The 27893-nt window shown below is 46.3% G+C and overlaps 1 protein-coding gene across 2 annotated transcripts in view; it reads left to right on the forward strand.

Moving 5' to 3' along the window:
- Positions 1-1241: 1241 nt before the first annotated feature.
- Positions 1242-27893, forward strand: part of RPTOR (regulatory associated protein of MTOR complex 1) — a 333344-nt gene continuing 306692 nt past the window's right edge. The window contains exon 1 of one of the 2 annotated variants that reach the window (XM_053568488.1): positions 1242-2229. In XM_053568488.1, coding sequence (XP_053424463.1) covers positions 2068-2229 — 162 coding nt within the window. In that variant the 5' untranslated portion in view covers positions 1242-2067. The remainder of the gene's footprint in view (positions 2230-27893) is intronic. The other variant, XM_053568489.1, reaches the window with a different exon arrangement.

Consider the following 27893-nt stretch of genomic DNA (forward strand, 5'->3'; position numbering starts at 1 on the left):
CAGTAGTATCCCAGTATTATAGATGAGGAAATTAAGAGTGAGCTAGATAAAAGATTGACCAAAACTGCAGATGGAAATTGATAATAGCCAACAATCCAGCTGCTGGACATCAACACAGGGAGGAGCTCCTTTGCCCTCTGCACTGTGTAACGGCCTCCGAGCTGTTCACTAGACACGCAGTTCCTACAAGGCAGGCTGGGTAGGCCGCTTTCTGCTTAGTATTCTGGGCTGCATGCGCCACAGTTCTCCACACATTGTAAGTAAGCCAATTTGTAAAAGAGAAATAAGGTAACGCAAGAGGCTTCCTCCATGCACACAAATCTAGACTAACAGTTGTTTGCGCAATGCAGCTACATCAAAATAAGAATAAACTCTTACTATGGAGAAGTGAGGAAAAAAATTAAAACTAAAAATGTAAGAATAGACTGCTCAGAAAATAAGTTGGAGTAAAAAAAAAAAAAAAAGTTGGAGTAAACCAAACCTGTAATCGATGAAATTTTTTTCACTTAGTTTTCTATTTAAAAAAGGGAGAAAATGTGTCTCACTGAGTGAGACAGGGAGAAAATGTATCTTCCACTGATACTGTGGAAGATACTACGTGCATGAAGCAGATTACTCTCTTTTGAAATATTATTAAGGTTCTTTCGGAAGATTTTGCCACCTTTTCAAAATCTGCAAGAAACAAGGTGGTCGATTCTTTTAATGTCAGAAGCATATAGCTCCACTTATAATAATAACCAGTTTTGGGCAGCGCCTGTGGCTCAGTGAGTAGGGCGCCGGCCCCATATGCCGAGGGTGGCGGGTTCAAACCCGGCCCCGGCTGAACTGCAACCAAAAAATAGCCGGGAGTTGTGGCAGGCGCCTGTAGTCCCAGCCACTCGGGAGGCTGAGGCGGGAGAATCGCCTAAGCCCAGGAGTTGGAGATTGCTATGAGCTGTGTGAGGCCACGGCACTCTACCGAGGGCCATAAAGTGAGACTCTGTCTCTACAAAAAAAAAAAAAAATAATAATAATCATAACCAGTTTTCTCAAAAATTAACTAAATCAACAGAGGTTCATTTGCAGGATTGACTTCAGTAACATGCATCTCCGATCTCCAGATAAACCGCAGGAAACTAGCGAGAGCTGAATTACTGTAACCGAGGAAACGGGGGCGGGGACTTTCTTCGTTGGATCCTGGGTAGCACGGCGAGAACGCTCTAGGAAGTTTGGTCTGTAGGGCACGCCGTACGTCGCTATGCATTGTGGGCCTTGACAATATGGCGTCCTCCTTGATGTGCTGATGAGAAGAGTTTCAGTGCAGCTCCAAGCCAGAGGGCAGAACTCCCCTAACCTTGTAAGCCCACGTTATCCGTTTTCTCCGCGGGCTGTGTGGCTGTTTTTCCGGACTCATTCTGAGGTAGGAGACAACAACGGACCGAAGGGCAGAACCAGCCAGGCCGCGCGGACCCGGGGCTGAGGAACCGGCTGCGGGCGAGCACGATGGGCCGATCCTGGCTCTGGTTGCAGCAGCTCAGGCGAGTGCGAGACCCGCAGGGCTGAGAGTGGCTGGATAAGACCCGAGACGCTCTGAACCTATTTTCGTCGTCCGGAGACCTCAGCCCAGTTGTCCCAGTTGTGGAACCAGAACCAAGAGCGGGAGGCCTGCCTGTCCCGGATCTGTTGAGTGGTTGGACGCCGAAAGCAGGGTCATCGTGAGGCCTGAAGTCGTTCACGCCTTTGACAGCTCCGATCGCAGCCCCTTCTGAAACATACAGCCTCAGAAGCAGGCAGTGGCTTGGGAATCAGTGGGTGTGTGTCTGCGTGGAGCTTCTTGGGCTGCCCGGTTTCCCAGCTGCTCTCCCAACCCCCGGACTTTCCGCGCAGAGTTAGAGATAAGGATCTTAGACTTTTGGCCGAGTAAGGATCTCCGTACGCTCTTCATCCATTTCTTCTTCTTCTAATTTTTTTTTTTGGACTATTCTTTTTGCTATTTTTTATTTCACTAATTCTGGTACACACTAGTTTTTAAGGCTGGAGGTTCTCGAGCGCTTGCTGCCAAGGACTCCCCCACCCCCACCCCCGCTGATGGAGTCCGAAATGCTGCAGTCGCCTCTTCTGGGACTCGGGGAAGAAGATGAAGCGGACCTTACAGACTGGAACCTGCCTTTGGCTTTTATGAAAAAGAGGCACTGTGAGAAAATTGAAGGCTCCAAATCCTTAGCTCAGAGCTGGAGAATGAAGGATCGGGTAAGTCGGTTTTGATGGCACCTCTTGGACTAGGTAGTTTGTCCAGCGAAGAAAGTTTAGAACCAGAAGAGTGTCCTTGGGAAAACGTAAATATTTTTCCCCAGCCACATGTTGTAAGTCAACCAAAAAGCAAAAACTTTTTGTGCTCCAGTTTTACTTGAAAATAGGAAAGGCTGTTTTGGTTAGTTCTTATAGCATTGCAAGTATTTAGATGCTGTTTGGTTTACTTATTTCCATTAACACTTAGTGGAAGGACAAGGTAGGATATGACACTTACAATTACATGGTTAGTCTGCTTTGCCAAGCTGAGTGAAGTGCAGAAGACTGACATAGTATGCTAGGAAACAAGATTACTGGAAAATGTTCAGCTAGTAACAAATTCTTGCAAAGTTATTTTAAAGTTACAGTGAACTTCATCCTAGTTTTGTAAACAATTTGTCTTGAAGCCAGACTTTCCTCCTTTTATGTGGCATCTTGTTGCTATAACTTGGGGTAGAATTTCTTCAATAGTGGAGTTAGGGTATGATGTGTTGGGACTTGAGTCCAAGTTTTAGGGGGTCCTCATGGTGTTGGAGTGTGGACAGTGTCTCAAAAACAACTGGTAGGAAAGAAAACAGCTGAATTTCATTGAATCTGCCCTCATCAGCCATCTATTTCCTGGTCTCCAAAGCAAAAGTACAGTACTCTGTCTCAACTATGCACATTTATAATTTGTCTTTTTGTGATTCATTTTCTCTTTCCAGGCAGCTTTTATTTATTTGAAAATTATAATGGCATAAAAGGAGAAGTTGGTGTTATAATTAGTCATTTGCTCTAGATTTATGTATATGTTTATAGAAGATTATTGTTTTTTAGTATATGATGTTGAAACAAATAAGAATTACTTGTGGTAATGCATGCCAATCAGTAATTGTGATTTAGTTATGGATTTAGCTTGTTATAAAAGGTTAGGTAAATTTGTTTAATCCATGAGCAATTTAGGGAGCACAATACATAAATTGGTCATTGGCACAGGTTATATGAAGTCTGCATCATGGACATCTTGAGTACTAATTATATAGTTTTTGTGGTTGCTATACATATATGAAAAGAAATTGGGCAGCGCCTGTGGCTCAGTGGGTAGGGCGCTGGCCCCATATACCGAGGGTGGCAGGTTCAAACCTGGCCCCGGCCAAACTGCAACAAAAAGTAGCCGGGCATTGTGGCGGGCGCCTGTAGTCCCAACTACTCTGGAGGGTGAGGCAAGAGAATTGCCTAAGCCCAGAAGTTTGAGGTTGCTCTGTCTAATAATTTTTTTTTTCCCCCTATTTGTAAGGAAGTTTCTTTCCCATTTGTTCTTTTGAAATGTGGTTTCTTCTAAATTTATACTCAAACTGTTTGAGGCTCATTAATGGATATATTTTGACATTTTAATTTAAAGATTAATTATGAATGATCAACATTCACTGATTAGCTCTTCACAGGTTATTTATTTAATTAATTAATTATTTTTTTTTTTGAGACAGAGACTCAAGCTGTCTCCCTGGGTAGAGTGCTGTGGCATCACAGCTCACAGCAACCTCCAACTCCTGGGCTCAAGTGATTCTCCTGCCTCCACCTCCCAAGTAGCTGGGACTGTAGGCACCTGCCACAACGCCCGGCTATTTTTTTGTTGCAGCCATCATTGTTTGGTGGGCCCGAGCTGGATTCGAACCCATCAGCTCAGGTGTATGTGGCTGGTGCCTTTTTGAGACAGAGTCTCACTGTGTTTCCCTCGGTAGAGTGCTGTAGTGTCACAGCTCACAGCAACCTCAAACTCTTGGGTTTAAGTGATTCTCTTGCCTCAGTCTCCCGAGTAGCTGGGACTACAGGCACCCTCCACAATGCCTGGCTATTTTTTTGTTGCAGTTGTTGTTGTTTAGCTGGCCCAAGCCAGGTTCGAACCCGCCAGCTTGGATGTACATGGCCAGCGCCCTACCCACTGAGCTACTGGCGCTGACCAGCTCTTCACAGGTTATTAAGAGAAACAAAAGAGGCTGGGCATGGTGGCTCATGCCTGTAATCCTAGCACTCTTGGAAGCCTAGGTGGGTGGATTGTTTGAGCTCAGGAGTTTGAGACGTGCTTAAGCAAAATGAGATCTGTTACTACTAAAAATAGAAAAACTAGTGGGGTGTGGTGGCAGGCGTCTGTAGTCTCAGCTACTCAGGAGGCTGAGACAAGAGGATCGCTTGAGCTCAAGACTTTGAGGTTGCTGTGAACTGTGATGCTATTGCACTCTAGCCAGTGCAACTGAATGAGACTCTCAAAAAAATGAAACAGAGCGAAACAAAAGTTCTCTAAAACTTAGTAACTATTGAGAGGGCTACTTAGAAAAGAACTAGAGGAGAAAGTTTGAACTTTGCAAGTTGTTCAATGAAGAAAATCTGCAGCTAACATTTTTGGTTAATTCTGTGAGAGTCTGATGTGCTAAAGAGCCTTGTGTCTCTTTCTTCAGATCAGACTTTGAGGGAACCTTTTCAGCACATACTTACTAGGACAAAGGTTACAAATGATAATGAGAGTTGGAAGGTTGCACGAATGAACGAAACAGGCCAAATTTAAGAAAAATGGCACAGTTTGAAAATAAATGGCAGCTAACTTTTGACTCAGTGGTAGATTTTTCTGGAGGATTGGAACAGGGGAGCTCTGCAGAGTGCATGCTATAAGCTAAAGAGGCACCAGGGCCTCATCAAACTCAAGCTCTCTCACTCTCTTTTTCTTTGAAAAGCTAGATTTTTCTTTTTTTTTTTTTTTTGAGACAGAGTCTCAAGCTGTCGCCCTGGGTAGAGTGCCATGGCTTCACATTCACAGCTCACAGCAACCTCCAACTCTTGGGCTCAAGCGATTTTTTTTTTTTTTTTTTTTTAGAGACAGAGTCTCACTTTATGGCCCTCGGCAGAGTGCCGTGGCCTCACACAGCTCACAGCAACCTCCAACTCCTGGGCTTAAGCGATTCTCCTGCCTCAGCCTCCCGAGTAGCTGGGACTACAGGCGCCCGCCACAATGCCCGGCTATTTTTTGGTTGCAGTTTGGCCGGGGCCGGGTTTGAACCCGCCACCCTCGGTATATGGGGCTGGCGCCTTACCGACTGAGCCACAGGCGCCGCCCAAGGGCTCAAGCGATTTTTATTTTTTCTTTTTGTGACAAAATCTTACTCTCTTGCCCTGGTAGAGTGCTATGGGATCACAGCTCACAGCAACCTCAAACTCTTAGGTTCAAGTGATCCTCTTGCCTTAGCCTCCTGGTAGCTAGGACTACAGGTGCCCGCCACAATGCCCACCTAGTTTTTCCATTTTCTTAGTAGAGATAGGTTCTCATTCTTGCTCAGGCTGGTCTCAAACTTCTGAGCTCAAGCCATCTACCTGCCTCACCTTCCAGAGTGTTGGTATTACAGGTGTGAGCCACCATGCCCGGCCCAGATTGTTGTTTTAATGTGACATTATCAGATGTTTAAAAATTGGTACTTATTCAGATAAATTACAAAGCAATGCTCATAAACCTCATTTGTTGGGTGGTTTTGACCAGTGGGTTTTCCACTTAGGCTCTGTAGTGGCAACACAGGCAACCACTCTGACTTCAGAGATCTCATTCACCCAGGTGTCCCAGCCACACTGTCCCACTCTCCTGGAGGTGGTCTCCATTCTGATGGAGCGTCTTTGGTGGTTCTGTGCTAGGAGCTACAGCGACTACAAGCTATAGTTCTGTTGTAGCTTCTTCTCTGAGTGCCCTGCACTTCCATATGCTTTTACTTTGTATATATTTTAATGATTACTTATGGTAATATTTAGCAGCCTTGTTACATATTCTTTACCACACTCCGTGAAGATTTCCTGCCACTCAGCATTTGGCTCCTTGGAGAGCTACAGCCCATGCCCTCTCTTACTTGGGATCTCTATGATCTTTGTTTTGAATCTATTTTGGTTTATTATGCCACTTATCACGTTTTAATTACCAAGTTATTGTGTGTTTAACATTGTTTTTTTCAAATTAGTTTGTTGTTTAGTTAATTCGATGTATAGTGAATGATGCGTGAATGTATCAATAGTGCTTTTGGCTTGCAATTTTCAAGTAACTAGATCTTTGTAAGAATTATAGTTCAAAATGGGTCACTCACAGACGTATGGCTAAAACAGATGTGTGCATGCTTCCCCCATTTGTGTTTTACTGTGATACTGTACAGTTAGCACAGCATTGTTTTTCCTACTGGAAAGTGGACAGGTGAGGGTAATTGGCTTCAGATGGATTTTTTGCCTGGAATGTGTGGGAAGGGATCAGAAGAAGGTGTCATTCTGAAAGAAACCATTGAGGACACTGTTGCAGCGTAGGAAGGAGCTGCAACATGGGGGACTAAGAATTCCCCAAGGAAGGAGTTTTCCCATCACCTGGGGTCCAGAGGTGGAGGGAGATACGGTACCGAGAACTCCACACAGCAAAAGTTTGTGCCTCCCTCCCGGAGGGAGAGACAGATGTCTTTTAGTCTATAGAGGCAAATAGGTGGAATTCTTTTTTTTTTTTTTTTTTTTGTAGAGACAGAGTTTCACTTTATTGCCCTTGGTAGAGTGTCGTGGCATCACACAGCTCACAGCACCCTCCAACTCCTGGGCTTAGGCGATTCTCCTGCCTCAGCCTCCCGAGTAGCTGGGACTACAGGCGCCCGCCACAACGCCCGGCTATTTTTTTGTTGCAGTTTGGCCGGGGCTGAGGGTGAACCCTCCACCCTCGGCATATGGGGCCGGCGCCCTGCTCACTGAGCCACAGGCGCCGCCCAAATAGGTGGAATTCTTAAGAGGTTTTTTTTTTTTTAGACATAGTCTCACTTTGTCACCTTGGGTAGAGTGCTATGGCGTCACAGCTCACAGCAACCTCAAACTCTTGGGCTTAAGTGATTCTCTTGTCTCAGCCTCCCAAGTAGCTGGGACTACAGGCGCTCATCACAACACCTGGCTGTTTTTTGTTGCAGTTGTCCTTGTTGTTTGGCTGGCCTAGGCTGGGTTTGAACCCACCAGCCTCGGTGTATATGACTGGTACTGTAACCACTGTGCTATGGGTGCCAAGCCTCAAGGTTTTATTGAGATTTTAGGGTGTGTGTTTCCAGAATGAAGAAGCAAAGAGTTAATAGCCTCATGACCCAATCATACAAAATTACTAAAGTCACTAAATCATAGAACAATTCTCTAGGGCAGCAGTTCTCAACCTGTGGGTTGTGACCCACAGAAACAGTATTAAAGGGTGGAGGCATTAAGAAGGTTGAGAACCACCGCTCTAGGGCAGAACTATGTAGGTAACAAACAAAGTTGCCTTAGGGCAGCGGTTTTCAACCTGTGTGTGGCAACCCTCTTTTGAATGACCCTTTCAGGGGTTCCCTAAATACATCCTGCATGTTAGGTATTTACATTACGATTTATAACAGTAGCAAAATTACAGTTATGAAGTAGCAACGAAAATAATTTCATGGTTAGAGGTCACCACAACATGAGGAACCGTATTACAAGGAAGGTTTAAAACCACTGCCTTGGGGGATGGGAGAGGAAGGGTTAGGGTTGCAGCCTTCAGGCTAGATTATCTGGCTGAAGGGTAGTTTTTAATCCTCTTCCAACTGCTGATATCCTGTCTCCACTATGAATTTTACTCAGATATCCCCAAACTAGTTTTCCGTCTGTGCCTTTGAACATTTGATCCCCCATTTGAGTCCCACCTTGCCACCATAGTCTTGCCCAGCAGTGGGGAGGGGGGTGGGGCTGAGGCCCAGCCATTCCTGCTTGAGTCCTCCAGAACATCACCTGTATTATATTTCTACCCACAAGACACGCTGTGTCTGCAGTCATGTAGGTCCATGGCCCATTGGTGGGCATGCTGTCTACATGCAGTCGTACCATTGGCGGACGAAGTATATGTGCAGGTGTGCAGGGCCACTGCCGCGTCCACACGGGTGTTGGAAATGAAGGACCCGCTTTTCCTACAAGAGGCTGTGGGGCTTGCTTTGTGGCCACACTTTGAATGGGCCATGGAGGAAGCAGAGTAGATGCATTAGGCCTAATGCTTGGACTACAGAATGTTTAGATTGTCTTTTGAAAAAGGCTAAATAGGGGCGGCGCCTGTGGCTCAGTCGGTAAGGCACTGGCCCCATATACCGAGGGTGGCGGGTTCAAACCCGGCCCCGGCCGAACTGCAACCAAAAAATAGCCGGGCGTTGTGGCGGGCGCCTGTGGTCCCAGCTGCTCGGGAGGCTGAGGCAGGAGAATTGCCTGGGCTCAGGAGTTGGAGGTTGCTGTGAGCTGTGTGATGCCACGGCACTCTACTGAGGGCCATAAAGTGAGACTCTGTCTCTACAAAAAAAAAAAAAAAAAAGGCTAAATAGTAATACTTTGTAATTCTCTGTCACCCTCTACCTTCCTCACCTTAGACCCCCGCCTGGGTCTGCTCGCTTAGGCTTTGATGCCCTCACTGAGACTCTTGCCGATGCCGAGGACAAGGTGGTTATTTGTTGCTAAATCTAAAGGTCTCTTTGTCCTCAGGGTAACTGCCCTCTCAGTGCCACTCCGCACAGTTGACAGCCCACCTTCATGACTGGCTGGACTTTTTCTTTTTTCTTTTTTTTTATGTAGAGACAGAGTTTCACTTTATTGCCCTCGGTAGAGTGCCATGGCGTCACACAGCTCACAGCAACCTCCAACTCCTGGGCTTAGGTGATTCTCCTGCCTCAGCCTCCCGAGTAGCTGGGACTACAGGCACTCGCCACAATGCCCGGCTATTTTTTTGTTGCAGTTTGGCCGGGGCTGGGTTTGAACCCGCCACCCTCGGTATATGGGGCCGGCACCCAGCTCACTGAGCCACAGGGGCTGCCCATGGTTGGACTTTTTCTTAGGTCACTAATTGCTCCTTCTCAGACTCCTTTGCTGTTTGGCACCTAAATTTGGGAGCATTGAGGACTTGATTTTGGACTCTTTGCTTGCCTCTGCACCGCTCCCCCCACCCCCGCACCCCCCCAGCAGATCTCATCTGTCCAGTGCTCAGAGCTCCAGTCTTCACTTCCCATATGGCCTGAAGTTGCTGACTCAGATACCTTACTGCCTGCTCTACCTCCCTTTTCTCTTCCTTTCTCTTTCTCATCCAGGCCACCGTCTCTTGCCTGGATGACTGCGATTGTGTCCTGACTGGTTTCCCTCTGTCCACTCTTGCTGCACAGCCAGTTCTCCATGTGGTGGCCAGAGTGGTCTCTGAAATGTAAATCAGATTCCATCACTTCCTTGCTTGTGTTTCCCATGGGCTTCCTCAGTGCTTGGAGTGGAATGCAGACCCTCCGCCAGCTCACAAAGCCTTCATAATCTGGCTCCTGCTTGCCTTTCTGCATCTTGGTAGAAATGCCTGAACCCTCTTCCTCTGATCTGTGCACACCTGGTCCTTCTCTTCCTTCATACTCAGTGTCAAGTCACTTCCTTAGAGAGGCCCCCCCATCACTTCTGAAGCAGCCACCCAGTCACTCCTGATCACTTGTCCTCAGTCCTTATTCCTCTGGGGTTTTCCTCCACACTTCTCCCCCTACAAGTGTACTTTTTTGTATCATAAAGCAAGGACTGGTCTACACTAGCTCATGGGACACAGTGGGGATTCAACAGAAATGTGCCGGGAGACATGTGAGCAGCTCACAAAGGGCTTCTGGACAGGCAGTTTTTTTTTTTTTTCTTTCTGTAGAGACAGAGTCTCACTGTACCACCCTTGGTAGAGTGCCATGACGTCACAGGACTCACAGCAACCTCCAACTCCTGGGCTTACGCGATTCTCTCGCCTCAGCCTCCCAAGCAGCTGGGACTACAGGCGCCTGCCACAACGCCTGGCTATTTTTTTGTTGCAGTTTGGCTGGGGCTGGGTTTGAACCCGCCACCCTCGGTATATGGGGCTGGCGCCCTATTCACTGAGCCACAGGTGCCACCCTGGACAGGCAGTTTTTGTAGAGGCTCAACAGCACCGTGCAGAGGCCGGGATCTCTGTGTGGTGGGTGGGGAACTTTAATTAAATGGCTAGCCTAAAGTTACATAAATTACATGGCTTAGCAATGAGAGGAAGTGGGACTTTAGGCAAGCCACTCTTTGTTTTCAGAAACAAAGTCTAGCTTAAAAAATACACTCAGCTGTATCATAATGTCTCAACTGAAAAATTCATAGTTAGGTCATGGGTCTAAAAATATTAGGAAAACATTAGGAAGACAATGTGGGGGGTGCTGGTGGTACAAAAATAGACAGTAAACCCACATTAAACAGTCGGGGAACAATGTCGCAGGTGCTGCTTAGCCTAGTCTGCTCAGTCTGTGCCATGGGCTCCCTGCAGCAATCCGTGGGGTCAACACTGTCTTCCTAATAATGGATTCGTCCTCACTGGCCTTCTCCACTCTGTTGATACCTGTGCTGATACTGTAAAAGTAAAGGTTGTTTAGCAAGCCCCAGCTGGGTTCCCGCCAGCCCTGGTATATGCGGCTGGCCTCTACCACTCTACGCAGAGCCTGCACAGCCAGTTCTCCATGTGGTGGCCAGAGTGGTCTCTGAAATGTAAATCAGATTCCATCACTTCCTTGCTTGTGTTCCCCATCGGCTTCCTCAGTACTTGGAGTACAGCTGGCATCTGAGTGTGAATGAGACAGAAGTGTCAAATGGCATCAGTAGTTACTGGTTCCTTTGCCGTGCACTAAAATTTAGTCCTTCCAATTTCAGTAAGAATGTCCTCGATAGAGCAATAAAGATTAGTTTTATTGAATCTCACCTCTTTTTTTTTTTTTTTTGTAGAGACAGAGTCTCACTGTACCGCCCTCGGTAGAGTGCCGTGGTGTCACACGGCTCACAGCAACCTCTAACTCCTGGGCTTACGTGATTCTCTTGCCTCAGCCTCCCGAGCAGCTGGGACTACAGGTGCCCGCCACAACGCCTGGCTATTTTTTTGTTGCAGTTTGGCCGGGGCTGGGTTTGAACCCGCCACCCTAGGCATATGGGGCCGGCGCCCTACTCAGCCATAGGCGCCACCCCTGAGTCTCACCTCTTAAGCACAGATGACCTTCTGCCCTGTGTGAAGCCTGGTGCTGCCTGGAGACGGAGCTGCAGCGTCAGGCAGAGTGGCTGCAGCTCTCGTGGACACAGCGTGTCCTGGGGCAGCACCAGCAGACCAGCTCAGCCTCTGGGCTGGAGTATTTGGCAGGCATGCTCTTGGAAACGCACCTGTGAGCTGCACTGCAAAGAAGACACCGACAGTGTTTGTTGCCAGTCATAAAATTTGAGCCTTCAAGTGAAAATTAGAGTTTTGGAACACTTGTATCTGCCACTGTGAGTGTGGCAGCTTCCCAATACTTAACGACTTTTCTGGTGAGGCCATGGTTCATGAATGTGATTTTTTTTTTTTTTTTTGCTATCATAGAATGAACTGTGTTCACATTTGGAACATCTGCATAATTCTGTGAACCAGTATTTTCACGTAACCAATACACGGTCTTACAAAATCACGGAAGGGTAAAAGGTCTGTGCAAAGTTAGACTGTGGATTTCACTGTAATAGGGTGCAAGAAGTTCACTGATACAGTGTATGTTTTATTTTATGTTTTATTCAGATAGATTGTAACAAACCTGTAAGCAGCTAGCACTTACAGAATTTTTTTTTTTGCAGTTTTTGGGCTGGGCTGGGTTTGAACCCACTACCTCTGGCAAATGGGGCCAGCACCCTACTCCTTTGAGCCACAAGCTTTTGGTCTTGAACCCCTGAGTTCAAGCAGTCTACTTACTTACTGAGTTTTGATGTAATATAAAGAAGATTATTCTTAATTACTTGCATATTATTACTATTTTTTGAGACAGAGTCTCACTCTATCACTCTCAATAGAGTGCTGTGGTGTCACAGCTCACAGCAACCTCAAAGTCTTGGGCTTAAGTGATTCTCTTGCCTCAGCCTCCCGAGTAGCTGGGACTACAGGCACCTGCCACAACAGTCGGCTATTTTTCTTGTTATAGTTGTCATTGTGGTTTAGCTGGCCCAGGCCAGGTTCAAACCTGCCACCCTTGGTGCATGTGGCTGGTGCTGTAACCGCTGTGCTATAAGCACCGAGCCATATTATTATTATTTGCAATTGAGAAGGGGCTTGCTCTGTCTCCTGGGTTAGAGGGCAGTGGCGTCATCAAAGCTCACTAGGCCTTCAAGCTTTTGGCCTTGAGCTAGTCTCTATGCAGTCTGCCGGGGAGAAGGGAGCAGTCCATACATTCTGCTGGGAGTGTGGGGGGAGGAGGAGAGGGCAGTCCATGCAGTCTGCTGGGGAGGAGGGGACAGTCCACGTAGTCTGCTGGGGAGGAGGGGGGCTGTCCACACAGTCTGCTGGGGAGGAGAGGGCAGTGCACTCAGTCTGCTGGGGTGGAGGGGACAGTCCATGCAGTCTGCTGGGGAGGAGGGGACAGTCCGTGCAGTCTGCTGGGGAGGAGAGGGTTCTGCAAAGGCTCATGGTCACTTGCTATGTGCTGTGCTCCCCAGGGTCCCTGCATCTTGGACTGACAGAGGCAGAGGCACCTGACTCTAATACACTGACACTGTATCAGTAGTGGTGTTTACAGTTAAGAAGGACATTGCCTGGAACACCTTGATTTTATAGTAAATAGCACCTATTTGTGTAACAAATCAGTCACATTGACTGGCATTAAACTCTCAGCAACCGATGACTTAATGAGCTTGGTGATGGGGAGGTGCCTGAGGATTTCAGCTGGGATAGGTTGGACAGGTTGGTATTTGGAAAACTCTCCTTGGCTGTGGGTGGAGTGGAGGTGGGAAGGTCACGTGGAAAGGGGAGTGTGGTAATCCAGGCAAGAAACCTCAGGAGCCAGAAAAGAGGCAACTGCAGCAGGAGTGGAGGGCAGGGCACGGGGCTGCTGATGTGGGGAAGGTGGACTCAGTGGAATCTCTCAAGAACTCGGCAGTGAATGGGCAGGTGGAGTTGGTGACCCAGGTGTCTGTGCTGGCTGGTACCTTGCTCTCCTTTTATTTGTACTTGGAGCATGCGAACTTTCCCTTGTATCTCAGGGATCACAGACACCATCCACCTTGATTATTTATTTATTTGGGAGACAGAGAGTCTAACTCTGTCCCCTGAATAGAGTGTCACAGCTCACAGCAACCTCAAACTCCTGGGCTTGAGCAATCCTCCTGCTTCAGCGTCCCAAGTAGCTGGGGCTACAGGCACCTGCCATAATGCCCAGCTAGTTTTTTTATTTTTTGTAGAGACAGGGTCTTGCTCTTGCTTGCTTTTGGTCTTGAACCCCTGAGTTCAAGCAGTCTACTTGCCGTGGTCTCCCAGAGTGCTGGGATTACAGGTGTAAGCTACCCGCCCGGCCTCACCCTGTACAGTTCTAAAGCTGAGTCTTAGTAGATGGCATGTGGCCTGTGTATAGCAGGTGTCCCCTGGGTTTCTTTTTTTTTGCAGTTTTTTTTTTTTTTGGCTGGGGCTGGGTTTGAACCCACCACCTCTGGCATATGGGACCGGCGCCCTACCCCTTTGAGCCACAGGCACCACCTGTCCCCTGGGTTTCTAACTGTCCTCCTCTTACTTGGAAGACATGAAAATGGAGCTTTGCTCATTTATGGGATGCGTTTCTGGAGAGCTGAAGTTCAACACCTTTTTCTTTTCTTTTTTTTTTTTTTTTGTAGAGACAGAGTTTCACTTTATGGCCCTAGGTAGAGTGCCGTGGCCTCACACAGCTCACAGCAACCTCCAACTTCTGGGCTTAAGCGATTCTTCTGCCTCAACCTCCCAAGCAGCTGGGACTACAGGCGCCCGCCACAACACCCGGCTATTTTTTTGTTGCAGTTCAGCCGGGGCCGGGTTTGAACCCGCCACCCTCCGTACATGGGGCCGGCGCCCTACCGACTGAGCCACAGGTGCTGCCCTCAACACCTTTTTCTTGCCTTTTTTTTTTTTTTTTTGATAGAGACAGAGTTTCACTTTGTTGCCTTCGGTAGAATGGTTGGCATCACACAACTCACAGCAATGTCCAGCTCCTGGGCTTAGGCAAATCTCTTGCCTCAGCCTCCCAAGTAGCTGGGACTACAGGCGCCCGCCACAACACCCAGCTATTTTTTTATTGCAGTTTGGCTGGGGCTGGGTTCGAACCCAACCCTTGGTATATGGGGCCGGTGCCCTACCCACTGAGCCACAGGCACCACCTGCCTATTTCTTTTTTTAAGTTTAATGAAACACATAGAAAAATGCCATTCCAGTGAATATTTGGCATTATATGTCAGTGCTTTAAATGTGTTCTTTTACTTTAAACTTGTCAGGTACTGGTAGGTGTGACCGAGAATTTTCATGCCTTTATAGGCAGAACAGGAAACAGCTGATGAGGAGCCAGTCATTGGTGACAAGTGTTTTTTTGTTTGTTTGTTTGTTTAGAGACTGTCTCACTGTCACCTGGGCTAAAGTACAGTGGCTGGTTATAGCTCACTGTAACCTTGAACTCTTGGCCTCAAGTGATCCTTCCACCTCAGTGTTTTGAGTAGCTGGGACTGCAGGTGTGTGACACCATGCCTAGCCAGTTCTTTTTTTTAAAGATAGGATTTCCCTCTGTTGCCAGGTTGGCCTCAAACTCCTAGGCTCAAGTGATCCTCCTGCCTTGGCCTGTGGAAGTGCTGGAATCACACATGTGAGCCACTGTATCTGGATCAGTAGCCATCAGTAGTTTTCAGATGTGTCTTTTGTTCTTGACTAGTTTTACATTTCAAAATTTTGATGTGATTTAAAGTTGGAGGGCAGTTGTAAGAATGGCATGATGGCCAGGCACAGTGGCTCACACCTGTAATCCCAGCACTGTGGGAGGCTGAGGCGGGAGGATTGCTTGAGCTCAGGAGTTCGAGGCTTGTCTGAGTGAGAGTGAGACCCCCAACTCGTGAAAAACATTGAAAAACCCAGCCAGGCACTATGGCAAATACCTGTGATCCCGGTGGCTTCAGAGGCTGAGGCAGCAGGATGCCCACAGCCTGAGTCTGAGGTTGCGGTGAGCTATGACACCATTGCACTCAGCTCAGAGCTTAGGGTAGAACTGTCTTTTTTTTTTTTTAAGACCGAGTCTCACTATGTCGCTCGCCCTTGGTAGAGTGCATGGTGTCACAGCTCACAGCAACTCTTGGGCTTAAGGGATTCTCTTGCCTCAGCCTCCGAAGTAGCTGGGACTACAAGTGCCCACTACAATGCCTGGCTATTTTTTTGTTGCAGTTATTTAGCTGGCCTGGGCCGGGTTCAAACCTGCTACCCTCAGTGAAAGTGGCTGGCGCTATAACCACTGTGCTATAGACACGGAGTCTAGAACACTGTCTTGACAAAAAAAAAAAAGAATGGCATGATGAACATTCCCCCAGGCTCACCTGTTCCTGTCAGACCTTGCGTGCATACACACACCAGCTTGCCCCTGAAGAGTTGGTGGAGACACTGTCTCCCTTTACTCCTAAACACTTGTACATGTCTCCTGAGAACAAGGCTGTTTTCTGACTGGATGATGGTACAGCTGTGAAAATTAGGACCTTGATCACTGGTAGAATGCTGTTCACATGCAGCCCACGTCTAGATGTCGATGTCTGTCCCAGCATTGCCCCTTTATTAGTGATGTCTGCTCTTGCCCCTCATCCAGCATCACGCCTTGCATTTCCTGGTCATGCTTGTGCAGCTTCCTTGAACTTAAAGGTGTTTCACAGCCTTTCACAGAATTTCTGGACCTTGACTTTTTTTTTTTTTTTTTGCAGTTTTTGGCTGGGGCTGGGTTTGAACCCACCACCTCCAGCATATGGGGCCGGTGCCTTACCCCTTTGAGCCATAGGCACCACCCTAGACCTTGACTTTTTGTGTTGTGGTAACTCTGCTGACAACAGTGAGTGCACGTTCCTGGCTGTGCAGCCGTCGCCCCTGTCTCCGGAACCACTTCATCTTCCCAAACTGTGCTCCTATTCCTCCTCCCCCAGCTCTTGGCAGCAATTCTCCTACTTTCTTTCTCTTGTGAAGAGTACATTTTGTGGAAAGCCCTCCACTTGGATCTGTGTGGTGTTCCCCATGTTCGGACTGGGCTGTACGTCTGAGTAGTGATGTGCCTTTTGGTGCACTGACAAGTAAGGCTGAGGAAAGGCCATCAGAACACTCAAGACCAAGGTGCAGCCAAAGCGGCCACGTCTGTTATGCACTTGGGTGCGAGTGGGCTGAGATGGGAAGGATGTCAGCAGGGTTCAGAGAAGGAGGTCGGCCTTACTTAGTGGCTGAGGTTCCTAGAGCTGGTTTCTACCAAGGACCACCAAACTAGTTCTCATTAGCACATCAGAGGTGTTATTGGGACTCTGCTGGCAGGTTCTTTTTTATCTGAGTACTGGTGTTTTTTTTCTCAGGTGGATCTATATTGGGCTTGTCTGGTACCAGGATGAGCCTGCAGCAGGTCTCTCTTCCTATCTGAGTCATGTCCACCTGTAGCAGTCTCGCAGAATGGCTTCTCAAGACGGAAATAGTTTGGCCAAGCTGACCTGCCTCAGGTCAGAGAGCACAGGGTGCCGCTTCACCCACTGTGGCCACCTCCGGTCGTCTGTCCCCCCACAAGGTGCTGCTTCACCCACTGTGGCCACCTCCGGTCGTCTGCCCTCCCACAAGGTGCTGCCTCACCCATGTGGCCCGCGCTGGTCATCTGCCCCCGCCCCCCACAAGGTGCCGCCTCACCCACGTGGCCCGCGCTGGTTGTCTGCCCATCACTGTCTGACAGTTTGGCTCAGTGAGGCCTCTGTAGGTTGTCTTCTCTGCCCTTTTGTGGTACTGGTCTTTGAACATGTCCTGACTTTCTGGCATCCTAGGAGGTTCCATCCTTACTCTGGGTTCCCTGCCCCAGCTCTGGAATGAGCCTTTTCCCCTCAGGGCCCTGGTTCCTGCTGGTGGAGAATGGAATTTAGAAGCTGAGAATGTGTGCGTCTCAAGCTGGCAGGTGTGTGTGTTGCTCTTGGTAGGAGGGCTGGGACAGAGCCAGCTGTGTCAATTTCTTTGTTCCCCTTTCTGGTATAGAGCACCCACTTTCCTTGCTGGCCACTCCCTCCCTCCAGGGATCTGCCCCACTGTCTTCTGCTGGCTGGTACCCTGCAAGGGACAGCAGGTGCCTCCTACCTAATTACTGGCTCCCACTGCTGGGAGAGCAAACCGTTAGGAGGGTGATAGTCATCTGCATTGTTTTTTGAGGTAAACTATACCGTGAAATGCAAAAATCTTGTTAGTTTATGCTGCCTAAAAATAAGCATCAGGGATTGTCAGTGTTTGGTGGGAAAGTCATTTTCATAATCATTTTAGTACCACTTCCATATGTGGCGCTGGACCTGGGGGGTTGTGTGGGGACAGAGGACACATAAGACATGACTGTGGCCCCTTAGGAGTGTGGATCTTATTAGAGAGACAGAAGCAAGCATCAATTATCTGCACTTGAGTGACAGGCAGCAGGAGGAGTTCTGCTTACTGGACATTTGCAGGGCATCTGCTCTGCACGAGGTGCGTGGCTGAGCCCCGGGCTGGTGCTGTGAGGGCCTGTGTGCCTAGGTGGAGTGGCTGGAGATGCAGGGCCTGGAGTGTGCAGTGAACTCATGAATAACTGATGTCAGAGTCCAGTAATTCTGCTAGTACTAATGTTGTGGAACCCCTTCTGCGTGTCAGGTCCTGTGCTGAGTGTTGGAGCTTATTGGGAGGATAGACTGACCTGCACCAGAGGCTGGGCATAGGGGTGGTGGCTGCTGGATTCGGTCCTGGCAGATGGGGACTCCAACACAAGACCTGAGACACAACAGAAGGGAGGTTTAGGCAGGGGACCTGGACGTACAGAAAAAGGGGGAGCGAGAGTGCAGGGCCTTGGTGGCCTGGGTGGGGCCTTTCGTCTGTGAGACAGCTACCTGCACCTGCCCCAGCGCCTGCGCCCACATGCACTCTTTTCCTGCACTGCCACTTCCTAGCCCTCAGTGACACGTTTGTTTTGTTTTCCTACTAGGATGTTGTGCAGAGAGCAGGGGCTTGTGTTGTTCACTGCTGTCTCCAGCTGCTTATAGGGTGCCTGGCAGGTGGTTGGTGATCAATAACTGCTTGTTGATTGAGGGATGGAGCAGAGAAGTGAGAAGTGCCCAGCTCTGAGGGGAGGAGACAGACTTGACAGGAATTAGCAGGCGGCAGGCTTATGGGTTTCATCTTAAGGACAGTGAAGAAAGGCTTTAAAGCCAGATGGTGACGTGATCAAGAGGACATCTTAGAAAGATCCCCTGGCTTAGGGCGGCACCTGTGGCTCGGTCGGTAGGGTGCCGGCCCCATATACCGAGGGTGGTGGGTTCAAACCCGGCCCCGGCTGAGCTGCAACAAAAAAATAGCTGGGCGTTGTGGCGGGTGCCTGTAGTCCCAGCTGCTTGGGAGGCTGAGGCAAGAGAATCGCTTAAGCCCAGGAGTTGGAGGTTGCTGTGAGCTGTGTGATGCCATGGAACTCTACCTAGGGCCATAAAGTGAAACTCGGTCTCTACAAAAAAAAAGAAAGATCCCCTGGCTGCAGAAGTGTGTGTGTGTTCATATGTGTGTGCATGTGCGTTTGTGTGTATGTGTGTCTATACATAGGAGCATGTGTGTGCGTATGTGTTTATGCCTGTGTACAGTAAGTGTTTGTGTGTGTCTCCGTCAGCATGTGTGTGACTTGTATGTGTGTTTATGTATGTGTGTGTGGTGCATGTGTCTCTGTCAGCGTGTGACTGTGTGTGTATATTTATGTATGTGTTTGTGGGTGTGTATTTCTGTGTGTGTGTGTGTGTGTTAGGGAAGGGTGGGACAGGGTGGGCAGTGTCCGAAGAGTGGGGGAAGAAGAGGGCTGGGGAAGGGCTGGTGGCACTAGGTCTTGGGGGTGCTGGAGAGGCATGGTAGTGCTGAGAGCTGGAGTCAGGATCCATGGTGCTTGCTGACTCCTGGGTGCTGGAGGTGGCAGGTGACCTGCTAGCTGGATGTAGAAGGACCACAGGCGCCCACGAGGATGCCTGGCTAGTATTTCTATTTTTGGGAGTGATGGGGTCTTGCTCTTGCTCAGGCTGGTTTTGAACTCCCGAGCTCATGCAATCCACCTGCCTGGGCCTCCCAGAGTGCTAGGATTACAGGTGTGAGCCACCATGTCTGGCCCTTGGTGCTAGTTTAAACAAACTAAAGATTTTCCATATCATGTGTCCTCTCTTGGCTAATTAGGTATATCTGTTTATTTTATTTTTGGGGTGAGTGTTCTAAGGTTTTCAGTATTACATCTTTAACTTACCACAGGGCACCTTGAAATGCCGTTATACCACTACCCGGTAATGTCAGAGCCTCCTAACCGTGCACTTCTGTTCTCACCCCATCTTTTTGCTATTAATGTCATACATTTTACTTCTCCATGTTATAAACCCACACTACATTGTTATGCTTTAAAAATAGTCAATTATCTTTTAAAAAAATAAAAAAATAAGACCATGGCTTTATATTAATGTACGTTTTCCATTTCCAGCCTTCATTGCTTAGTGTGGCTCTGAGCTTGAATGTAGTGTTATTTTGCTTTAGTGTGAAGAACCTTTACATGTCTTGGAGTACTGGTCCGACAGCAACACATTTCCTCAGCTGATTTTGTCTAAGATGTCTTTATTTCACGTTTATATTTGAAGGATAGTCTCACTGGGTGTTGAATTCTGGGCTGGTAGTTAGTTTCACCCCACCATTTTTAGGGGGCCCTCTTTTGTCTCAGGCTTGTGTTGTTCCTGACAGGAAGTCTGCTGTCATCTTTGTTTTCTAGCATGGAATGTTATTTTTTCCCTCTAGCTACTTCTAAGATTTTTCTCTCTGGCTCAGTGCCTATAGCTCAGTGGGTGCTAGCCACATACACTGGAGCTGGCGGGTTTGAATCCAGCCTGGGCCAGCCAAACAATAACGACTACAACCAAAAAATACCTGGGCATTGTGGTGGGTGCCTGTAGTCACAGCTACCAGGGAGGCTGAGGCAAGAGTTGGAGGTTGCTGTGAGCTGTGATGTCATGCACTCTATGAGGGGGACAGAGTGAGACTTGTTTTCAAAAAAAAAAATATATACATATAAAAAAAAAAGGCGGCCCCTGTGGTTCAAGGAGTAGGGTGCCGCCCCATATAGATTTTTCTATCTATCACTGGGATTCCACAGTTTGTTCAGGACACGCCTTGCTGCCTTGCTCTGGTTTTCTTTAGCCTGCTTGTGGTCTGTGGAGATCTTGCCGCTATAGGATTCTAGTTTTCCTAAGCTTTTTGCTCCCATTGTCCATTTTTTTCTGTCTCTCCCTGCTGCTCTCTGTGCCCGGAACTCTAATTTTGTTATTTCAGGCGCTCAGCACATCCTCAGGAAGCCCCTCCGTTGGCCTGCGCACCCCTCTGCCTCGTGGGGTGTTCCCCTCGTCTCATCTTCTCCCGCAGGGAAGGTGCTGACTCAGCCAATGCATTTTCACGTCAGATTCTAGACTTTTTTTCCCTAGAGATTCTGTTTGGGTTTCTTTCTTCTTTATGTTCATGTTTTCTTTTAAATCCTTGAACAAGTTCAGAATATTGTTTTAATGTTTTGCTGTTACTTTCATCATTGCTTTCATTTTCTGGGTTTATTTCCATTGACTTTTTTTTTTTTGGTGGTGGGGATCACATTTTCCTGCTTTTACTTACATCTAGTCATTTTTTATTTTTTTGGAGACGAGGTCTCACTCTGTCACCCAGGCTGAAGCTCAGTGGCGCAGTTGTAGCTCACAGCAACCTTCAACTCCTGGGCTTGAGCCACCCCCCTCTCAGCCCTTTGAATAACTGGGGCTGTAGGTGCTACCACTACACTGGGCTAACTCGGGATTTTATTTCTGCCTTTAGACAGTGTTGGGTTTTGTTTTGGCAGGAGGTTAATTTACCTGTGGATCAGCTTCATTCTTTCAAGGCTTGTTTTCTGTCTTTTAAAAAACAGGTCGAGGTCATAGATTGCCACACTATGTCCCTCAGTTTTGTAGTGCAGGCTTTTGGAACATGGTCACATCATGCGTGTGCTGTCTGTGTTGTGTCCCTGTGGTGACAGCCACCATGTGGTCCACAGAGCTTGAAATATTACTCCTTTATTGAAAAAATATTGGTGACCCAAGTCCAAAGAAGCCCTTACTCTTAGTCTGATTTAGCCCTGAGCCGATGGTGTGGCCCTTCTGGGGTCTCTGCTGTGGGTGCGGGGTGTTCAGCCAGGTCTCTCAGATTTTGCAGGGTGGAGTGTGTGCTTCTCAGCTGAGTGCGGCACCCCTACCCCAGGAGCTGCTCTTTGCCTCCCTCCTGTGGTCACCAGCTACACGCTCAGCCACGACCCTGCCAGCGACCCAGTGGACCTTGAGCTGCAGGCCTCGGAGCCCCTTCTCTGTGGCTGACTCCTCCTGTTACTCTGTCCAGCCTGTGCTGCTGCCCTCTGATGTGTCAGCTTCGCAGGGGCTCACTCGGCTTGTCTTCCTTCTCTGTCGCTCCAGTTTGAAAGGCGTTTTCCCTGTAGTGTGTGATGGGAAGACTAGACACATGCTGGGTATTCCTGAAAGTTGAGGTCCCGCTGAGCGTGATGCTGAAGAGCTGAAATGAAAGGCAAGAAGCCTTGTCGAGATTGAGGATGTGCAGCCAGATGACCTTCCATACGTAGATGATGTCGTTGGGAGTTGCTCCTTTATAGTTAATAAGCTGTCATGTGTTGGAGTTGTTCTTTCGCTGAACCTAATTTTCCCTCAGTACAGTTTCACTTTCCGACTTAAATATAGCATTAAAATTTAAGATTACATTGGTGTATCAAATTAATAGTACAGATTACAGTTTGAAAGAGTTAAGCTTGCATGATCCCTAGACAACTAATTTACAAGGCTATATTTAGAATTCCTCCTCTCTGTAGAAACATTTGCATTTCACTTGGGCTTGTAAAGCCAGGTAGGTCAGAGGTTGACACTGAAATAATTGTTAAACGTGTAAGAGGATTTAAGGTTAAAATCCTCTCCTGTTTTGGTGTTAGAGATCCAAATTGGGCACCTTGTCATGCAGTCTTAAAGAGCCAGATTTGACTTGCTACCTTAGGGTTTAGTTTATTATATGGAAATCCTCTTTTGGTGTCAATAATCACTCAAGCTTTGTAAGAAAATGTCTAAATGCTCTTTTCATTTTATTTAAGAAGTTCCTTTTACTATTACATTATTTTATTTTATTTATTTTCTAAAAATAAGTAAAAAATTTATAAAACATCTATTTATAGTTTAATCAGTATTTATAAAAAGAACACTTGTGTACCCTTAACCCAGGCCATGACCAAAAGCACCTGGCACCCTGGAGGATTGATGTGTCCACCCCAATCACAATTGTTCCTTCCCTCCAAGAGGCAAATATTTTCTTTTATTGGTGATATTTATGTTTACTTTCCTTGAAGATCTTCCTACCTATATACGCATCTCTAAAAATTCAGTTCAGTCTTGTCTATTTTGAAGTTTATATAAATGACATACTGTGTTTTTGGTGTATGTTTCGTGAGGTTCAGGCTGTTGAATTTCTGCATAACGTCTTATTACGTGGATGTGCCACAGTTTGTCCTCCCAGTGTTGAAGGATGTTGAAGTGAGCATTCATTTATATATGTGTGTATATGTGTGTAACACTGCACAAACAGACAGGGGATACAGGATAATTGTATATCTTTTTTTTTTTTTCTTAAGCCTGTTCAGGTATTTTGCCCATTTGAATTGTCTTTTTCTTACTAATTTCAGAAGTTTTATGTATTTTTAGATATGTATAGTAAATACCTTTCCACTCTGAGGCCTGTCTTTTCATGTTCTCTGTTGGGTGTTCTGTCCTTCTCACCTGTAATGAGGTCAGATTGATCAGTCTTTCCCTTGACGGTCATGAACTCACTTCCTGCCCTGATAGTGGAGGGCAGTTGACTATTGTCTGTAGCGGCTTTATGCTTTGCCTTTCCTGCCTAGGTTTTTTTCACACTCTGTGTCTGGCGTAAGGTGGAGATCTAGTTTCTTTCCTCCCTCACTTGGATCTCTGGTTCAGTGAGTTTTTGCAAGTGCTCATCTTGTCTCCACAGTCTCTGTCATGCGTCAGGCGTCCCTGTAAATGTCGGTCTCTGCGGACCTTTTCTTTGTCCTGTGGATCAGGTGGTTTTGGTGGTCACCCCTGGCACCACCACCAAAGCTTTAGTGCTTTGTAGAAAATATAGAAAAATGGCAAAGTCTCATGCTTATTTTCCTTGAGAATGTCTCAGCTATTGTTTTTTTGCTCTTCATGTAAGTTTAACAATTAGTCTGACAAGTTCACAGAAAGCAAATTTGTTATATATTAGGATGACATTGAGCCTATATGTCAATTTGGGGAGATTTTTTTTTTTTAATTTGGAGAGATTTGTATCTTTACAAAATGGAAGCTTCTGGTCCAGGAACATGGCAAGTCTCTTACTTAGGTAGATTTCTCATGTCCCTGAATAAAGTTATATACTTTTTTCTCTTAGAGGTATCACTTATCTTTTGTTGAAATTCTTTTAGGTCTTGATATTACCTGATGCTTCCCTGAATCACCTTTAAAAAAGTCTCATTTTTTGGCTAATTATTTGGCTAGCATGTAAGAATAGAAAAAATGTTGGCTGGGCACAGTATAAATTTATGTATTTAAATAAATACATACATTTATTTTTGTGTGCTGTATTATAAAAAAAAAGGCAGCATTCCTGGCATCTTCACAACAGCGGGAGCACTGGAGCCCTGAGAGCCCTACAGTCAGTGCACACAGGTCCTGCCCCCGACCCCGGCAGGACATGCCAGGTTGCCGAGATGGGGGTGTGCCCTTCCACTTCCAGTGCTGCTCCATAGACCACAGGGCTGTGGACACCCAGACAGACCCATAGCTCCTAGCATTCATCTTCACTGGGTGTGTTTACTGGCGTCAGGGCTGGGGTAGTCGGCTCAGACTCATCTTCCCATTCTCGTGGCTTCCTGTCAACTCTGGCCCTGTAGAGAGTAGCTAGGGTGGGGGTCATCTGTGTTGCGGGTGCCTGGTAGAACTCGCCATTGAAACTGTGTAATCCCAAAGTGTTTTTTGTACAAAAAAGTATGAAACCATGATCTGAGTTTTAAAATGGCTTTCTGGGCTTTTTGTTTTTTAAGACAGGGTCTTTCTGTATCTCCCAGGCTGGAGTGCAGTGTGTCAAACTTTTGGGTTCAAGTGATTGTCCTTGCTCAGGCTCCAGGGCATCTGAGACCACAGGCGAGCATCACTATGCCCAGCCAACTTTTTGTTTGTTGTAGAAACAGGATCTCACTATGTTGCCCAGGCTGGCCTTGATTGCTCAAGATATCCTCTTGCCTCAGCCTCCTAGAGTGCTGGGATTATAGGCAAGAGCCTGGCCTGTTTTTTTTTTTTTTTAGTGTTTTGAGTGTTTATTATCTTTATTTTAATATAACTTATTTACTAATAAATTTATATAATTTAATGTATTTTTTATTTTATTTAATTTTTAAATTTTTTTTTAATTGTTGGGGATTCATTGAGGGTACAAGAAACCAGATTACATGGATCTGTTTTTTTTTTTGTTTGTTTGTTTGTTTTTAACACAGAGTCTCACTGTCACCCTGGGTAGAGTGCCATGGTGTCATAGCTCACAGCAACCTCCAACTATTGGGCTCAAGTGATTGTTTTTATTTTTTTTTCTGTGACAGAGTTTCAAGATGTCACCCTTGGGTAGAGTGCCCTGGCGTCACAGCTCACAGCAACCTCAAACTCTTGGGCTTAAGCAATTCTCTTGCCTCAGCCTCCCAAGTAGCTGGGAATACAGGGGCCCACCACCACACCTGGCTATTTTTTTGTTGTGGTTGTCACTGTTGTTTAGCTTGCCCAGGCCTGGTTTGAACCTGCCAGCTTTGGTGTATGTGGCTGGCTGCATAACCACTGAGCTACGGGTGCTGTCTCATGTGATTCTCTTGCCCTAGGCGCCTGCCACAATGCCTGGTTATTTTTAGAGATGGGGGTCTCGCTCTTGCTCAGACTGGTCTTGAACTCCTGACCTCAGGCAATCTACCCGCCTGGGCCTCCCAGAGTGCTAGGATTAAATGCTAATTGCATTTTGGTCAGACAACATTGATACCAGCAGGGCATAGCAGGTGGTCTAGTACCTGGTCTGTAGGGGAGCTGTGTACAGAGTTGGTCCGTGGGAGTGTTGTGGACAGCACAGTTTACATAGCTCTTTGCGAGTGTGTGTGTATTTACGCATGGGGTGCACACACTCTGAATTTCAGTCCTTTGGAATTTGTTGAGATTTGGCATGTGGACCTGAATGTGGTCAACTTTTGTTCCCTGTGCTCTTCCTCTGTGTCTGAAGTTTTTGAGCGGCACATTTCTTTGTGTGTCCATAAAGTCAATGGTTTTATTTGTGATTTACAAATCATCTACATCTTTACTGATTTTTAAAAAATGGTTTTGTCAGTAACTGAGAGAGGTGTATTTAAACTTCTCACCATAAGTAAGTCTGATTCTCCTTATAGTTCTGTCCAAAAAAACTCCTTACAGTTCTGCAAAAGAAATCCAGTTTTAATTTTTATTATTATTATTATTTTTATTTTTTTGGAAATCTTTTCCTCATGTATCTCAGACTTTATTTGTTGAATAAACAAAAATACTGGAAAAGAGGAAACTTTTTAAAATGAGTTCCTGAACACATTTTAGCATAATTGTAGAAATTATGTCATCATACCATTGATAGTATATCTTAGATTTGTTTCCAATTATACAAATTATTTTAGTAAACAAATTTAAGCTTTCTTGTTATTAGTTTTTAAAAGAAATCTACATTTTAAGCATATTTCTCATTGGCTCTATTTATCCAGCTGCTGAGTTAGAAATGAATTTTCCGTTAAGGAACCACATTTTAAGTTCCCAGGTTGCTTTTCCTTCTCTTCTTTTACTTTTCTTTTTTTTTTTCTCATTAGAACAAAAACCTTGTAAAGGATGAATGAACATAAATACATTCAGAAAAGGAATCAGACAATTGCTACATCGAAATATTAAGCAATAGGGCGGCGCCTGTGGCTCAAAAGAGTAGGGCACCGGCCCCATATGCTGGAGGTGGTGGGTTCAAACCCAGCCCTGGCCAAAAACTGCAAAAAAAAAAAAAAGTAAAAGATAATTTCAAAAACACAGATCATGCTAAGTCTTGTAGACAATAGAAAAAGAAGAAATACATCAAATTCATTCTACTTGATCTGGGTACCCCTGATATTAAAGTTGGAGAAAATATATTATTATAAAGGAGAAATTACAAACATATGTCACTTATAAATGAGGATACAATATCCTAAACAACATATTAACATGTTGAGTTAAAAATTAATGCTTAAGTAATATACTTTGGTCAAAATTAAAACCAATTTACGTGAAGATTAGTCACTATTTTCTTTTCTTGTTCGTTTTCTTCTTCTTCTTTTTTTTTTTTGGCCGGGGCTGGGTTTGAACCTGCCACCTCTGGCATATGGGACTGGCGCCCTACTCCCTCAGCCCTCCCCTCCTTCTCTGTCTGCTCTCCCCTTCCCTTATGTCCCACCAAATCATTCATTGTCTTCAAATCAAAATTGAGTACATAGGATTCATACTTCTCTACTCCTGTGATGCTTCACTAAGAATAATGTGTTCCACCTCCATCCAGGTTAGTACAAATGCTGAAAAATCTCCATTTTTTATGACTGAAAAATATTCCATTGTATACATATGCCACAGCTTACCGATACATTCCTGGGTTGAAGGACATTTAGGTTGTTTCCACATTTTGGCAATTGTAAACTGGGCTGCGATAAACAGCCTAGTACAGGTGTGTTTATAATAAAAGGTTTTTTTTCCTTCTGGATAGATGCCCAGTAATGGGATTGCAGGATCCAACGGGAGGTCTAGGTTTAGTTCTTTGAGGTTTCTCCATATTTCCTTCCAAAAAGGTTGTATTAGTTTGCAGTCCCACCAGCAGTGTAAAAGTGTTCCTTTCTCACCACAACCACGCCAGCATCTGCAGTTTTGAGATTTTGTGATATAGTCCATTCTCGCTGGGGTTAGGTGATATCTCAGGGTGGTTTTAATCTGCACTTCTCTAATAATTAAGGATGATGAACATTTTTTTTTTTTTTTTTGTAGAGACAGAGTTTCACTTTACTGCCCTCGGTAGAGTGCCGTGGCGTCACACGGCTCACGGCAACCTCCAGCTCTTGGGCTTATGTGATCTTGCCTCAGCCTCTCGAGTAGCTGGGACTACAGGCACCCGCCACAACACCCGGCTATTTTTTTGTTGCAGTTTGGCTGGGGCTGGGTTTGAACCTGCCACCCTCGGCATATGGGGCCAGCGCCCTACTCACTGAGCCACAGGTGCCGCCCAGGATGATGAACATTTTTTTATATGATTGCTGGCCATTCGTTGGTCATCTTTGGAGAAGATTCTATTCCTCTTTCTTCCCCATTGATGTATGGGATTATTGTTTTTTTTTCTTCTTCTTGTGAATTAATTGAAGTTATGTATAGATCCTGGTTATTAAGTGTTTGTCTGATTCAAAATATACAAATATTCTTTCCCATTGAATAGGTTGTCTCTTTGCTTTGGTTGTTGT

This window comes from Nycticebus coucang, chromosome 18, assembly GCF_027406575.1.
Source record: "Nycticebus coucang isolate mNycCou1 chromosome 18, mNycCou1.pri, whole genome shotgun sequence".
NCBI lineage: Eukaryota > Metazoa > Chordata > Mammalia > Primates > Lorisidae > Nycticebus > Nycticebus coucang.